The sequence below is a fragment of the Gorilla gorilla genome, chromosome 6 (assembly GCF_029281585.2).
Source record: "Gorilla gorilla gorilla isolate KB3781 chromosome 6, NHGRI_mGorGor1-v2.1_pri, whole genome shotgun sequence".
NCBI lineage: Eukaryota > Metazoa > Chordata > Mammalia > Primates > Hominidae > Gorilla > Gorilla gorilla.
Window position 1 is genome coordinate 167,620,662 of NC_073230.2, and position 15,604 is coordinate 167,636,265.

General features: G+C 41.3%; 1 protein-coding gene across 2 annotated transcripts in view; it reads right to left on the bottom strand.

Annotated features, from left to right (window-relative positions):
• The window catches only part of ESYT2 (extended synaptotagmin 2), a 104,475-nt gene that overhangs the window by 12,000 nt on the left and 76,871 nt on the right, over positions 1-15,604 (bottom strand). The window contains exons 14-17 of one of the 2 annotated variants that reach the window (XM_031007314.3): positions 9,689-9,751; positions 6,549-6,623; positions 5,091-5,177; positions 549-698 (exon numbers count right to left, since the gene is read on the bottom strand). In XM_031007314.3, coding sequence (XP_030863174.3) covers positions 549-698; positions 5,091-5,177; positions 6,549-6,623; positions 9,689-9,751 — 375 coding nt within the window. The remainder of the gene's footprint in view (positions 1-548; positions 699-5,090; positions 5,178-6,548; positions 6,624-9,688; positions 9,752-15,604) is intronic. The other variant, XM_031007313.3, reaches the window with a different exon arrangement.

Sequence of the window (15,604 nt, forward strand, 5' to 3'; positions counted from 1 at the left end):
CTGGCTCTTCATTTTAATTTGCATTTCTTTGATTCATGAATTTTAGTATTTCCCCATATGTTTGCCAGTTTTACTTTCAATATTTCCTTAGCTATTGACAAATGCATCGTGATTTTGGACAAAAAATATTTTTTTCCTGTAAGTTCTACTGTCTCGTGGAGTTTTATTAAATTCTCTCTTCTGAACAACCTTTGAAAAGTTAGACTTAGGAGAAAACCTTGTTGATACCAACAGTAACACTTTCTGGGCCAAAGGATAACGGTAAGGTTGCTGGGTTCACAGGAAAGCACTGTGAGTAGCCGTGGACCTGCTCAGGTAACCTGGAAACGTGGCCTGTTCTATGGCTGAGTCCCAGCCTTTGTCTTCTCCCCGGAACCGTCTGATACCCAGCAACAATATCTCCTCGCTGCACCGGCGCCCTCCTGCGGCCCAGAGCTGCAGCCGACACAGAGCTTTCTTCACCGGCCTCATGCCCGGGGCCCATGAGTATCCCTGCCAGCACCCGCCTCCCCATCCCCTATGGTGTTCACTGCAGGACGACACGATACCCGCAGGGCAATCTTCATCTTGATGGTGCTGTTTGGACCCGAGTTACTGAGCTGGAAGCGCTGGCTCACAGTCATGTCCTCACTGGTGAGCAGCTGGCTGAGGGGGACCTTCAGGTTCCCCAGGGAACACTGGTGCTGCTCATCTCTGACCTGCAAAACACAGGGTGGAAACACTGGCATAACTAGGATCATGTCTGCAGAACCTTTCTACGTTTTCTAAGCTCCTGACCCTTTGTCCTCAGAGATAGGAACTTAGAAAATGTAGAAAGGGGCCAGGTGGGGTGGCTCACGCCTGTAATTTCAGCACTTTGGGAGGCTCAGATCACCTGAGGCCAGGGATTCGAGACCAGCCTGGCCAACATGGTGAAACCTCGTCTCTACTAAAAATACAAAAAATTAGTTGGGCATGGTGGCACACACCTGTAGTCCCAGCCACTCAAGAGGCTGAGGCATGAGAATCGCTTGAACCCAGGAGGAGGCGGCTGCAGTGAGCTGATATCGCGCCACTGCACTCCAGCCTGGGTGACAAAACTGTTTCAAAAACAAACAAACAAATGTAGAAAGGTCCACAGACAATATTAGTCTGTAAGAAAGATATTTTTAAAAACCCAAACATATTTCAGCCATATTCTCTTAAGTAGTATTTCCATAATGATTAACATGGTACGAAATCTCCTAACAAAGACACAAAACACTGTTAACAAGCAAAAGATCTGCTATTACCTCATTATAGATTACGATGAGCACAGAAAGAAATGATGTAATAATGACAAATGAGAAAAGCAGTAACGACAATAATGACCAATCGGTTTGGAGAACCCTGGGTTAACAGGCAATAGTCTACCTGTCTTTTAACCCCTGGGAAAATGGTGGCAATATACATTCATAATGATGTATACAGTTTCCACTCATGACATTTATGGAGACAATACATTTCTAAGTACCTTTTAAGCCTTCTCTATTCAAAATCCACATTAAAGAAAATTTACAGCAAGGCATTTAAAAATTTTTTTAAAAACAGAGGCGGATCTCACTATGTTGCCCAGGCTGGTCTCAAACTCTTGGCCTCAAGTGATCCTCTCATCTCAGCCTCCCAAAGTACTGAGATTACAGGTGTTAGCCACCATGCCCAGCCTCTTTTTCCTGTATAATAACCTTCTGCATTATCTCTGCAACAGGAATTATTCCTGTTAGATGGCTGCAATATAAAATAATTTAATCAAATAGAGTAAGAACTCTGAAGGTTTCTCAGGCTATACAAAAATGGTCAGAGAAATTAACACATAACTACTCAGGAAAACCTAAAAGCTTGATTGCATATTTCTTTTTAAACTAAACTATAATCACAAAAGCAGTTTCAAATGAAATAACTATGACAATGTTTGTGGAACTTTAAAAATTATTTTTAAAATCCAAGGTCCAGTAAGCATAGATTATTTTGAGAATATAGAAGTGCACTTTATGAAGGAAAAACCAGCTAGACAAAACACAAATCCTTTTGTATAAAACAGAATGTAAAAAAGTATCAGACTGGGGCAAAAGTAATTGCAGTTTCAATGGCAAAAACTCCAATTACTTTTGCACCAACCTAATAAAACAACCAACACAGAATAATGAGATAGGGCCGGGCAAGTGGCATGACCAGGTCTCCTAGGCCTGGCTGTTCACACACACCTATTGAGAAAGGTTCAAGATACAAGAAGCAAAAACAGAGGCTGAGGAAAAAACATAAATTCAGAGATTTAAACACCATGCTCTTCATACCTGATATAAGAAGCAGTCTGAGAACTAGTAAGGCCCCAGAGGGCCTGAGCAATGCGAATGCCACCAACCACCCTGACCTACTGACATTCATGAGACACTCGTCAACACCAGAAAGGCACACAGCCTACAGGTGCACGTGGAGCGTGTCCCAGGACAGGCAGTGCTCTGGGCCATAATGCCGGTCTCAAACATAAAAGGGCTCGTGTCATACAAAGTATGTACTCTGACCACTATGGAATGAAATTGGAATCAATAATAGAAAGATTAAAAAAAAAATCCCCAAACATATGGAAACTAAATAACAGACCAAAATAACCCATACACAGGTCAAAGGAAAAAATTGAAAGGGAAATTAAGGAAATAATAATAATCAAAAGGAGACATTAACTGCAAGTCAAAATTTGTGAGATGTAGCTACAGCAGAATTTAAAGTGAAATTTATTGGAGTAAATGCCTACATTATAAAAACAGAAATGTCTCAAGCTTCTTCTTTAAGAAACTAGAAAAAGAGAAGCAAAGACCCAAAGTAAGTGGGACTGAAATAATAATGATCATAGTAGAAATCAATGAAATAGTAAAAGAAAAGCAATAATGACAATTAAACAAAAAATTGGTTCTTTAAGAAAATAAAATCAATAAACATCTTGTAAGACTTATTAGGAAGAAGAAGAGAGAAGACAGGCCAGGCATGATGGCTCACGTCTGTAATCCCAGCACTTTGAGAGGCCAAGGTGGGTGGATGGCTTGAGCTCAGGAGTTCGAGACCAGCCTGGGCAATGTGGTGAAACCGCATCTTTACATACATAAATACACACACACACACACACACACACACGCCCCTCCAAAACACAAAAATTAGCTGGGTATGGTGGCATGCACATGTAGTCCCAGCCACTTGGGAGGCTGAGGCACACATACACACATACCCAAAACACAAAAATTAGCTGGGTGTGGTGGTGTGCACCTCTAGTCCCAGCCACTTGGGAGGCTGAGGCGGGAGGATTGCTTGAGCCTAAGAGGTCAAGGCTGCAGTGAGCCATGACTGCACCACTGCACTCCAGCCTGAGTGACAAAGTGAGACCCTGCCTCAAGAAAAAAAAATAAAAAGATTAATAAAGCACCAATAATAAAGACAGTGTGATACTGGCATAAAGACAGACATATAGAACAATGGAACAGAAGGAGTTCCAGAAACAGACCTATACATATGGGCAACTGAATTTCTGGAAAGTTGCTAAGCTAATAAATTAGGGCAAATAATAATCTTTTTAACAAAGACTTAAACAACTGCACAAACGCTGAACAACTACACAGCCATATTAAGAAAAAGAGGCTGGGCACCGTGGCTCACAACTGTAATCCCAGCACTTGGGGAAGCAGAAGTGGGAACATCGCTGCTCGAGCCCAGGAGTCTGCGACCAGTCTGGGCAACACTGTGAGACCCTACAAAAAATAAAATAATTCTCTACAAAAAATAAAAAAATTAGCCAGGCATGGTGGTGTCTGCCTGTAGTCCAGCTACTCCGGAGGCTGAGGCAAGAGAATCACTTGAACCCAGGAGGTGGAGGCTGCAGTGATCTGTGATTACACCACTGCACTCCAGCCTGGGTAACAGAGTGAAACTCTGTTCTCAAAAACAAAGAGGCGGGGTGCGGTGGCTCACGCCTGTAATCCCAGCACGTTGGGAGGCCACAGTGGGTGGATCACCTGAGGTCAGGAGTTCAAGGCCAGCCTGGCCAACATGGTGAAACCCCGTCTCCACTAAAAATACAAGAAATCAGCCAGGTGTGGTGGCGCGCACCTGTAATCCCAGCTCTCAGGAGGCTGAGGCAAGAGAATCACTTGAACCCAGGAGGTGGAGGCTGCAGTGACTGAGATCGCACCACTGCACTCCAGCCTCCGTGACAGAGTGAGACTTCATCTCAAAAAGAATGAAACATTAAAAAAAAAAAAAACCCCAAACGTCTTACAAACTCAGTATTAAGAAGACAAATAACCTAATAAAAAAGACAGGCAAAAAAACTGAATAGACATTTCACCATAGAAGATACACAGACTGTAAAAAAGCATAAAAAGGTGCTCAACGTCATTAGTAATGACACTGAAACCACCCGGAAATACTCCTATCTACCCACTAACACCACAGCACTGGCGAGATGTGGGGCCCGCTCGACTCACATGCACTTCGGTGGGAATGTGACGTGGCACAATCTCTTTGGAAAACAATTTGGCAGTTTATTAAGAAGCTAAACATGAACCTGGCAACCTGCTCCTGGGCATTTTACCCAACAGAATGAAGGCATATGTACACACAGTCTTGTATGTGATATTCATGGCAGATTTATATGTAATAGGTCTAAACCGGAAAGAACCCAATCTTTTATCAATGTCTTACTCACAGGTAAATGGATGAGCAAATTGTGGTATATCCATAACTACTACTCAACAATAAAACAAGACAAACTGTGGGTATCTGCAACAACACAGGTAAACCTCAGAATAATTATCACCAGAGAATACAGACAACTAGAGTACATACCGCATAATTCTATTTGTATAAAATCCTGGAAAATGTGAACAGTAATCTACAGTGACCAAAGGCAGGTCTGTGTTTGCCTGGGGCTGGGGGAGGTCCGGGTTACAGAGAGATCTACCAACTGTCCTGATTCTGGCGATGGATCCCCAGGTGTATACATGGGTCACAACTCAGCAAACTGTACACTTTAAAAAGTCAATTATATTTCAATAAATTGGTATTAAAAAATGCAAATAAAATACCTCAACTTCAAGGTCCTGGCGCTTGGGATTGTGAATGAAGAAAGTGAAGTTTTCCTCCCACACAGGCTCATTGGTTTTGTATCGAATCTGGAAGAAATATCCAAATTATTAGCTCTGATATTTTCTGTGGAAAAGGGCTACTCGTTTTATGTGTTTAGAAGCTTAGAATGAAAACTAAAAAGAAAATAAATAAAACAAAAAACTAGAAGCTTAGGTTGACCTTAATTAAATTCCAAGACACGTATTTGCAGGTATGCACTATTATATATTGATCGTGGATGTGTTGTAAAGATAACAAGACGGTCTAAAGCCTTTAGAGTGTGTCATGACGCCCCAACCTGTGCGCCCACAGACAAAGGCTTTGTGTGCGTGGCCTGGCCTCGGTTCTGTAATGACTTTTGCACCAACGTAATAGCTCCTCCGAACTGAGGAGGGTGAGCACTTGGGCACGTCTCTTAAACTGTTCACAATTCAGCGAGTGACGACCTGTAACTTTGGGCAATTTCTTTCTTATTTTTTTTAATTTTTTATTTTTTTTTGGTAGGGGGGACAGAGTCTTGCTCTGTCGCCAGGCTGAAGTGCAGTGGTGCAATCTCAGCTCACTGCAACCTCCACCTTCTGGGTTCAAGCAATTCCCCTGCTGCAGCCTCCCAAGTAGCTGGGATTACAGGCACGTGCCACCACGCCCAGCTAATTTTTTTTCTCCTGTAAGGAAAGTAGAACATATTACAGCAATATGTAATAGCAATACCCTCTTTTCAAGTCGTAATTCTAACTGTATTGGTTGAATTTTAAGCACTGTTGGTTTTCTTTTAAACAATATTTATAGAGTGCTCAAGACAAACTTAGGAATTGTTCCCATGTGTCTACTCATAAAATCAAGCAAAAACATATTCATCTATTACTTTCTAATGTTATTTTTGTTTTGTTTTTTGAGACAGAGTCTTGCTCTGTCGCCCAGGCTGAAGTGCAGTAGTGCAATCTCGGCTCACTGCAACCTCTGCCTCCCGGGTTCAAGTGATTCTCCTGCCTCAGCCTCCCGAGTAGCTGGGATTACAGGCACCCGGCACCGCACCCGGCACCATGCCCGACTAAGTTTTGTATTTTTAGTAGAGACGAGGTTTCACCATATTGGCCAGGCTGGTCTCAAACTCCTGACCTCAAGGGATCTCCCCGCCTCGGCCTCCCAAATTGTGGGGATTACAGGTAGGAGCCACCACACCTAGCCACTGAAGTTATTTTAAAAAATGAACAGTATATTTCTTGGTATTTCAAGTAGCTGGTTATCTATATCAAATGACTGATTTAAGAAAAAATAGATCTGAAAAGCCCTGGTCTCGATGCCCACGCTATCACACAACTGAATGCATTTGCAACCCAGCATCCCCAGGTGAGACGGCAACACGGACAGCGCCCGCACGACAGGCACCAAGGCTGAGTCCAGGGCGAGCGCCTTACCTTGCTCTCCTGGGCCTTGTGCCCAACTGACATCTGGACAACAGGATTTGGGTTGCTGCTTATTTTCTTCCCTGACTACCCAAAACAAACAGAAAACAGACAAAATAAATAAACACATTTTAAATGGGTCTTAACCAAAAATGAAATTACTGGCTTATATTAGTAGTCATTTTTATTTATCTCTGATATTTAAGGGAATATCTGGGAACAATTTAATGGGAAAACATACGCTACACACACCCCAAACCATAACCACAAAACTTTCCTTTGCACACAAATTTTAAAGGTTAGGGTCTGGTATTTTTAAAGCCAACTACCTTGGAAAACTGAATCTTCTAAAAATTCTTAATGTTAATCACACTTTTCGAAAGTTCTTTTATTTACAAGGATAACGAAAATGAATAAAGTGCAATTAATGAAAACCAAAAATCATTAAAAGACAAATGTAAAAGAACGTAAAATTCAGAATATTTCTCTGGTGGGAATAAAAATAGTACAGAGTGTCAGATATATGGTTTTATGTTCTCAACTTAGCGTCTTCTGTTTGAGCATTTTTAAGCTTTCATATATCAAATCTTGCTTACCAGCTGCTAAATAATTTTGACTGGAAGAATAATCATCAGTTTAGAATCATATTAAATTAAGCAGATATAAATATGAAGAAAAAATTCAGGACTAGGGAAAACGGTAAGAAGTACACACTAGCACAGATAGTTGATAGGAGAAGATAGTAAAGCAGCAGATACGTGTGACATGAGGTTTATTTATAACTTAGCCCCACAAGAAGATGCAGTTAAATATCTGTGTTAGTGGAAATTAATTAGAAGGTCACAAAAATGTTTTTGAGTTAAATAATTTTAGAGTCAAGACTCAACAATACAGCAATGTCAGAAACAGGTGTCAAAATCCTATCATTATTGGAAGAAATATTATTAGTTCAAACCTACTGCAATAATCTATTTTCTGGTTCATCTTTCTGATGTGAATGAATTCTGCAAAATGAAATAAGTACTGTTAAAAAAAAGTTTCCAAGGCTACAGATTACCGTGGAAGAGAATACTAATTTTTCCCCAAGTTAATTTTCTCCTTTTTCCTTTAATATTAGAATTCCCAAGTTTTAGCTGAGCACAAGTCCTCTGTAAATAAAGATTTTGTTGGCAAACCTCCCTTGCAGTCAGGCACGGCCAAGTAACTAAGTTCTGGCCCCACAGGAGGCTGTGTCCCCTCGGGCTGGAGCCACAGGTAGCTCGTGGCAGACCCCCAGGCCAGAACCCCTGGACTTTAGAGGGAGATCACCTACTGCTACTTCTAAGTCAGTTCTATTATTAGATACAGAAACCAAGGGTGCTCCTTAACTAATATAAACACTTCATCTCTGAAAAAGTGGTCACCTGTTCCTAGAGATTGACTGCATCTTGTCAATTTTAAAACATGTACTTTTTTTTCCCCAATTTTCTAACATCCCTGAAAACAGAATGAATCTTAAATCGATAATATATACCTTTTTGGGGGAGGTTGGCAGTAGTGAGAGTTGTCACTGCCCTAACCAATTTATTTCGCTTCTATTTTCTGTTTAGGTATACCTGTCAGTGACATGATAAAACTGTTTATCCTAAAATTCTCTAAGTATAAAATAAACACTGTCAAAACTTAGCGGCATTTAAAATCTTAGTGGTTCATAAAATAATGATGTATCTTAAAATGGATGATGTTTTCAATCCTATGAAACAAGGTTAAATCATTAAGTTTTCTACTATGATGCAATATTCAAAATCCATCAGCACAAGTCAAAGGGACAAAGTATAATAAAAATATAAGCGTTAAGTTGGATTGTCTTGAACTTAAACCTCAGCTCTATTTATCCCTTGATTATTGAGACCTAAATATTGCATCTATCTGAACCTCAGTTTGCATGTTTACAAAATGGGCATTTTTGGAAACTAGGTGAGCTAATTTAATAACATAACAATTAAAATATATATTATCCTAGCTACACTGGGCACTTTCATATGTATTCTTTTATTTAATGTATTAGATAATTTCATGAAGAGGATACTACTCCTTCCATTCTACAAATAACACAACAGAGTGGACGAAGTGTCTTGCTGGAGGTCACACTGCTTGCTGAGTAGTTGGGTTGCAATTTAAACACAGTCTGATTTCAGGGCCTTCAGCCTTAACGTTATGTTCTCAGATAGCAAAGAAGAGTGTTGATGTAATTCCTTTCAATGTTCTGGAGGGCACAGTTATTTCAACTACTGTGCTAACTAGTACTCCACAGGAGGAACCCCTAGTAACCCACAGCTTATCTCCTTGGTGCAGGACGAAGTGGGGGTTCGCAAATACCACAATATAAAGCAGACTCTGCCAGTCTCCTGCACTTTTGAAATCTAACTCATTTTTTCCAGATGAGACTGGTTAAAAACAGTTCCTGTTTCTTTAGAATAGATAGAATTTTCTTTAAATAATTTCATTTAAAATTCCCCACCTCTCCCTAAAATTTAAGCCTAAAATATTCAAAGAAATTAAAGAAAAAATAATAAAACATTAAATCATAAGAAAACTTTTAAACAATTTGCCAGAGCACACACGTGGATGTCATATTTTAGGGAGTGGAGCTTAGTTTTCAATAGACCTCATTTAATGAAATTGAAAGCTTCTCAAGAGATCACCCAAACCCAGCAGCACCAGAAGCCATGAAGTTGTTGACTCAGAGATGACCCTAACTCAACATATTGGAAGAGGTGATATTTAAATGTATATTCACAGTTCACAAGGCATACCCTTTAAGTCATGATTTAAACATCAGTTAAGATTTTAAGTAGAATGTCTATATCACAATTTTCACAAATTCAAATCCAATTAAAATAGACACTTAAATCACCTTAGAGAGAGTTGCCTAAAGCCAACAGGAAAATAATCTAATTTATCATACTAGTACTTTATAAAATTTACCTTCAAAGTGGACTTTAATTGTTCTAACTACGAATTATTGGATAACAAAAGTAGGGTCTCTTCCACTAGACAATTAATTACTATATAAATATGGGAGGTAATCTGCCAATAAACTTATGAGACAAAGTATCATCTCTTTCAATATGTTTTCATTGACTCTGTGACCTGAAGGGAAAACAGTTTACCTTTAAAGCTCTCTGAACTGCAGTCTTCTTCAAGACATCGGGGTTAAATTCTAATGGGTTACTCTTTCAAGTCAGAAGAAAACGAATATGCCAAGGGTTAATAAAACATGCAATGAAGTTTATGTAAGGTTAAAGACATGAAAATTTATGGGAATAAACAAACAAAAATCTTTAAACAAAACCACCAGAATTACACAAACAACCAAAATGCCACCTATAAAATTCTTTATGCCCAAGACTTCATCTTAGAATGAACCTTTAATCTATGAATATCAAAAGACAGCTCCTTATCCCCTATGATTAATATTCTTTTACTACCCCCACCCTCTTGATCCTTTGTGATTTCACAAATACAAGAGTGGGACTTTAGGAAAGGGTTCGATTTACTATTCTATGCTGAATAAACCCCTAAAATACCAATCATAATTAAAGGTTTTATTTGAAGCACAATGAATGGGCCACAGCCGCCCAAGTCCCTCTCAGGCCAGGTCAGGTCCTGGAACCGCCACTGAGACGCACCTTCCCACCCAGCACCCAGCAGAGGAGCTGCTCCTCTCTGCTCCTCGTCCTTTTCCGGGGTAGGAGTCAGGGCTGGCTGGATCCCCACAGAGGCTTCTTGGGCTCTAAATATAGTCCTATGATTATGGGTTTTATGTTTACTTTTATTGATTTTTTTCCAATTCATTAGTTTCTTGCCCTCAAAAAGGCAAGACTGAGTTGTTTTGCAAGCTCCTTCTAGGACTAGTATTCAAGATTAAAGAATTTATCATTTTAGTTGTAATTAACTTCAAACTTGTGACAAGCTGAACTAAATGTTTAATTTTTTTTTTTTTTTTGCTAAGCAAAAGATTTTATAATGAAGAAAGATGAGTAACTAGCCTCTCAATCTTCCATGACTGGCAGCCTGGGCCAGGAGAGAAGATGGAACATGCGGCCAGGCAGGAATTCACATGACCTTAAAGCTGCCGGTGGAGCTCTCAAAAGTCCCTGGATCCACTGCGTCCGTCTCTAGGTGAAGCCTGGACGAGGGCATCCTTCACACACTTCCCAGGGGCTCATATACAATGAGGATGGGAACTCTGCTGCCCGGAAGGACTGACATTCTTCAGATATCCTACAAACCCTTCCTGAAGCTCACTTTTGGATAGATATGGGCTGTACCAAAGACACTTATTATTCTAACATGCATCAAGTAAAGTAAAACAAGGAGAGAGGCTGCGGTGTGTGGGTAGGGGATGCAGGAGAAGCTGTGTAAGGTAGTGGACAGCTGTGTGGCTCTGGGGATGAGACAGACTAGACCATGCAAGTGCTTCAGGCAGGTGCCCCGTCGGGAGGCCTCTGGAGTTACTCATCTTGCAGCCTCGGGCTACTCACCGTCAGGAAGCAGTGGGAGCCACCTGTGTTTTTTGTTTTGTTTTTATTTATTTATTATTTATATTTTTGAGACGGAGTCTTGCTCTGTCACCAGGCTGCAGTGCAGTGGCACCATCTTGGCTCACTGCAACCTCCACCTCCTGGGTTCAAGCAATTCTCCTCCCACAGCCTCCCGAATAGCTGGGACTACAGGCATGCACCACCACACCCAGCTAATTTTTTGTATTTTTTTTTACTAGAGATGGCGTTTCACCATGTTGGCCAGGATGGTCTTGATCTCTTGACCTTGTGATCCACCCACCTCAGCCTCCCAAAGTGCTGGGATTACAGGCATCAGCCACCGCGCCCGGCATTTTTTTTTTTTTTTAAACAACAGCCAAAATAACTTGCACAAAGCTCCTAGCATCACTAGGCCTAAGGGCCTCTGCAGTGGTGGCTATTATCCAGCTAGCACTGTTATGTTTAAGGCATTAGTGCGAATACCACTCATCTCAGACGAATTCCACATACAGACTGATGAATCTATGAACTTAATAAAGTGACAATAAATTCACTTTGCACTAGGGTCGAGGGGACAGGAGGCGCCAAGCACCCGAACTCTGAGCCCACGCTGAGTTCCAATTCCAGCTCTGCCACGCACTGAAGCCGTGCCTGGGAATCTCTAGTCTGTGTCATCTGGTTTCTTGGTGTTGTCTTAATTTCCTTATCTGTAAAGTGATAATGAGGGTCTGGGGATTAAACAAGTAGCACCCTGAGACCCCTGCCTGGCTCCTGGAAAGTGCTCAGTAAGTATGCTGTCATATCAGGCTTAAGATGTAAAGCTGGCCACCATGAGTCAGAGAAAGTCCTTCTTGTTCAAGCCTGAAATTAAAGCCCAGAATTTCATCAAAAGAAGGAGGGCAAAGTTCTAAGAATCCACATTATGAAGAGGTCGTTTCCAGCCTAGGAAAAATTCCTATTGTCCTAAGTTTGCAGATGGGGATCGCTGGTGGCAATGCACTCCTGGAGCTGGAATTCAAGGTGGTTTTGAGTGGGTAGGAAGTAAGAGAGCACTGGGTTGGCAGCCGTCAAAGCCTTCACCAGTGACAGCAAGGCTCTCAGCCCTCTGGGGAAAACTGCAGAAGCACTGATCTGGCTTCATGTTGAAAACCAATGGGTGGGGGAAAAGTTCACATTTGTTTTATGGAACATCTTAGGTGATGCATATGTTCTAATAAGGAAGTACAGTGTGCAACTTGGATAATGCTGCAGGAAAGCTGATTTTGGTAACCCTCCTGATACGAGGTCAGAGACACTTCCTTTCTGCAAAAAGAAGCAGTTGTAGAATGGGAAAAAGCAACTTGGAAAAGCTATTGGAGATAAACTAACACTTTACACAGGGGAGCTATCTAGTCACATTTACACTAGTCTATGATGAAATTTTCTGCTAACAATCATCAGAAGCAAAAAATTATTTTCTTAAAAGTAACAGGATATGCTGCTGTTACTTTTAAGCAGTAAAACAGGTACTGCTGACCTCATTTTGACTTGAAAAAGGCCTTAGACATATATGAGTAGACAGCCAGAGAGACTGTGGTTACCACTTACTATCGCTGTGACTCTGAACAGCTCACCTAACCCCTCAGGGTCTTGATTTTCCTCATCTGTAAGATAGGGCAAAATGCCTGTTCTTCCAATGAGATCACTTGGACACAGGGCGGGGAACACCACATACTGGGGGCTGTCAGGGGGTAGGGGGAGAGGGGAGGGATAGCATTAGGAGAAACACCTAAGGTAAATGACGAGTTGGTGTGTGCAGCAAACAACATGGCACATGTATACCTATGTAACAAACCTGCACGTTGTGCACATGTACCCTATAACTTAAAAATATAATTTAAAATAAATAAGTAAATAAACAAACAAAATACCTGCTCTTCAAGTTTTGCCCCCTACCCTCCCCCTACTTTAAAAAATAAGAATAAACTGAGAATGCATAGGGAAATCCTTTGGAAATAGAAATGAAAACTCTACAAAAATGCAAAGCGCTATCACTGCTCTATTAATGGACAACTGGGCCGTAAGAATCTCACTGTCAATTGGATGAAGTCTGACTTTCTAGGCTAATGACTAAGACGCTGTGGACCCCTGTGGCCCTGAAGCAGGTGAAAACGGCTCTCTACTGCAAGCAGAGAACAGCACAGGTATCCAGTGCCAGACATACAGACCACGGGCAACATATGATGAGATGGGAACAAAGACACGCTCAATTATCCACTCCAGGAAGGTCTTTAAGTGTCTTAAAAGAAAGTGAATCACAAACTTAATATAGTTTTCTTCTCCCTTAGGAGCTCTGGGTAAATCATGTAAGTGAAGGCAAATTTTTATTAAAAAAATGGGTGAATTTCTATCTTCACGTGACCATCCCCCAAACGACTGAGAGTTGATTACACAGCAGGGTTTTCAAAGAAGGCCCTAGTTCTGACTCTTGCGTGTTTGATCAGGAAGGGATAATAGGCCGGGCATGGTGGCTCACACCTGTAATCCCAGCACTTTGGGAGGCCGAGGCGGGTGGATTGCCTGAGATCAGGAGTTGGAGACCAGCCTGGTCAACATGGTGAAACCCTGTCTCTACTAAAAATACAAAAATTAGCCATGCGTGGTGGTGGGTGCCTGTAATCCCAGCTACTCGGGAGGCTGAGGCAGGAGAATCACTTGAACACGGGAGGTGGAGGTTGCAGTGAGCCAAGACCATGCCATTGCACTCCAGCCTGGGCAAGAAGGGCAAAACTCCATCTCAAATTAAAAAAAAAAAAAAAAAGGAGGGGATAGATTTTAAAACAGTTTTGTGAAACTTTACAAAAAAATTTACATCTCACATTGAGATGAACCACAAGAAAATGAATTTTAATCATTATGGCTTCATTTCTCCTCAGGAGAGGTTTTTTTCAACGAGCCAGTAGCAGTTGAGGAATGGAGGACCACTTCTCTACTTGCCAGGGTTGTTCATCTCATGGTCAGATGTTCTCCAATGTTACAACAGTGTTACATTTCACAAAACAAGCACAAAATAAATACACAATAGTTAAAATCATGCAAGAAAATAAAAGCATGCAACATCAGTCCACCACCAGCCAACTGCGTTAGAAGTTCCAGTCCACATTCTGGCAGTTTCCAAACAGACAAAGGAAGAAAGAACCCCGGAGGACTCACAAATAGTGCTCTATAGACTGAGGCGGTATTTTCACAAAACACTAGTCCCGACGCTCGCCTCTCTTTTAAGTAGCCACACCCAAAGCTTCCCTCGTAGATGCTCTTAGGGCAGTGGAGCCAGGGGAGAAAGCAGAGAACGGTGGATTGTGGTCAATGAGAGCACCAGGAGCACCACAGTGAGAGGCAGAGCCAAAGGATCCCAGAGCTCGCGGGACACCCCTTAATCCAGCGACAAAGGATCCCAGAGCTCGCGGGACGCTCCTTAATCCAGCGACAAAGGATCCCAGAGCTCGCGGGACGCCCCTTAATCCAGAGCCAAAGAATCCCAGAGCTCGCGGGACGCTCCTTAATCCAGAGCCAAAGGATCCTAGAGCCCGCGGGACGCCCCTTAATCCCGCGCCGGGCACCCCGCGGCTCTGCAAAGGTCCTTTGCTTCTGATGGCCACAGCACATTCCATGCACAAAGTGCCCTTTTAACAGAAGATCAATACATTCTCTCTGGGGTTTTTTTTTTGTTTTTGTTTTTTTGCTTATGTGACATTATTCAAATTTCAATTTAATGTGACAACACACACAGTTCTAAAGAGGCCTAACCCTTTGTAGTCAATTCACTGATACTATTCTCTCTACCCTAAAATAGAAAACAAATTCACTTCCATCAGGCATTATGGAAGCCTTTACAACAAACATTACCATGGCTAAAAGCAAACAATTCTACTGTATAGAAATTCTGTGGAAAGATTAAATACTTAATGAAATAACTTTTTCCAAATTGAAATTGTAACAGGTAAAGTCACAGACTTTAGACTGGAAGACTGATCAAAGGCTAAGGTAAATACTTTAAGAGAAATGTAAGAATTCTTTTAAGAAGTTAAAATCGGTCAAGAAAGGTTCATTGAAATAAACAGTGCAATTATATACAATTATATACAACAAAGAGTACAATCACATCCTCCCAGTATGAAATATAAGTGATCAATCATATCTTAATTGTAGATAACTTTAAATAAAATGCACCGGTGCACAAGTATTTACTTCATTTCTGTGCAAAGCTCAAGGAAATGCACAGTTCTCAGAACGTGGAAGGTGCTGGAGGAAGCCAAGGGTGTGCATATCGTGAACTATGAAGCGTAGTCTGACCACGGCAAGGCAAGACTACAGGGGATCGAGAGGCCGATAACTGAGGTCCAGGATGTGTGTCGAGAAGTGAGTTAAACGCTTCTTTGCCTTCTTGTCTATCTCCCTGGTAAACACTGACAAAGGGAGAAAAGATACAGGAAGACGATTTATGTACAAATGCACTTGGGTGGATGAGTATTTACTGTGGAGGAGGAATTATGCAATGAACAA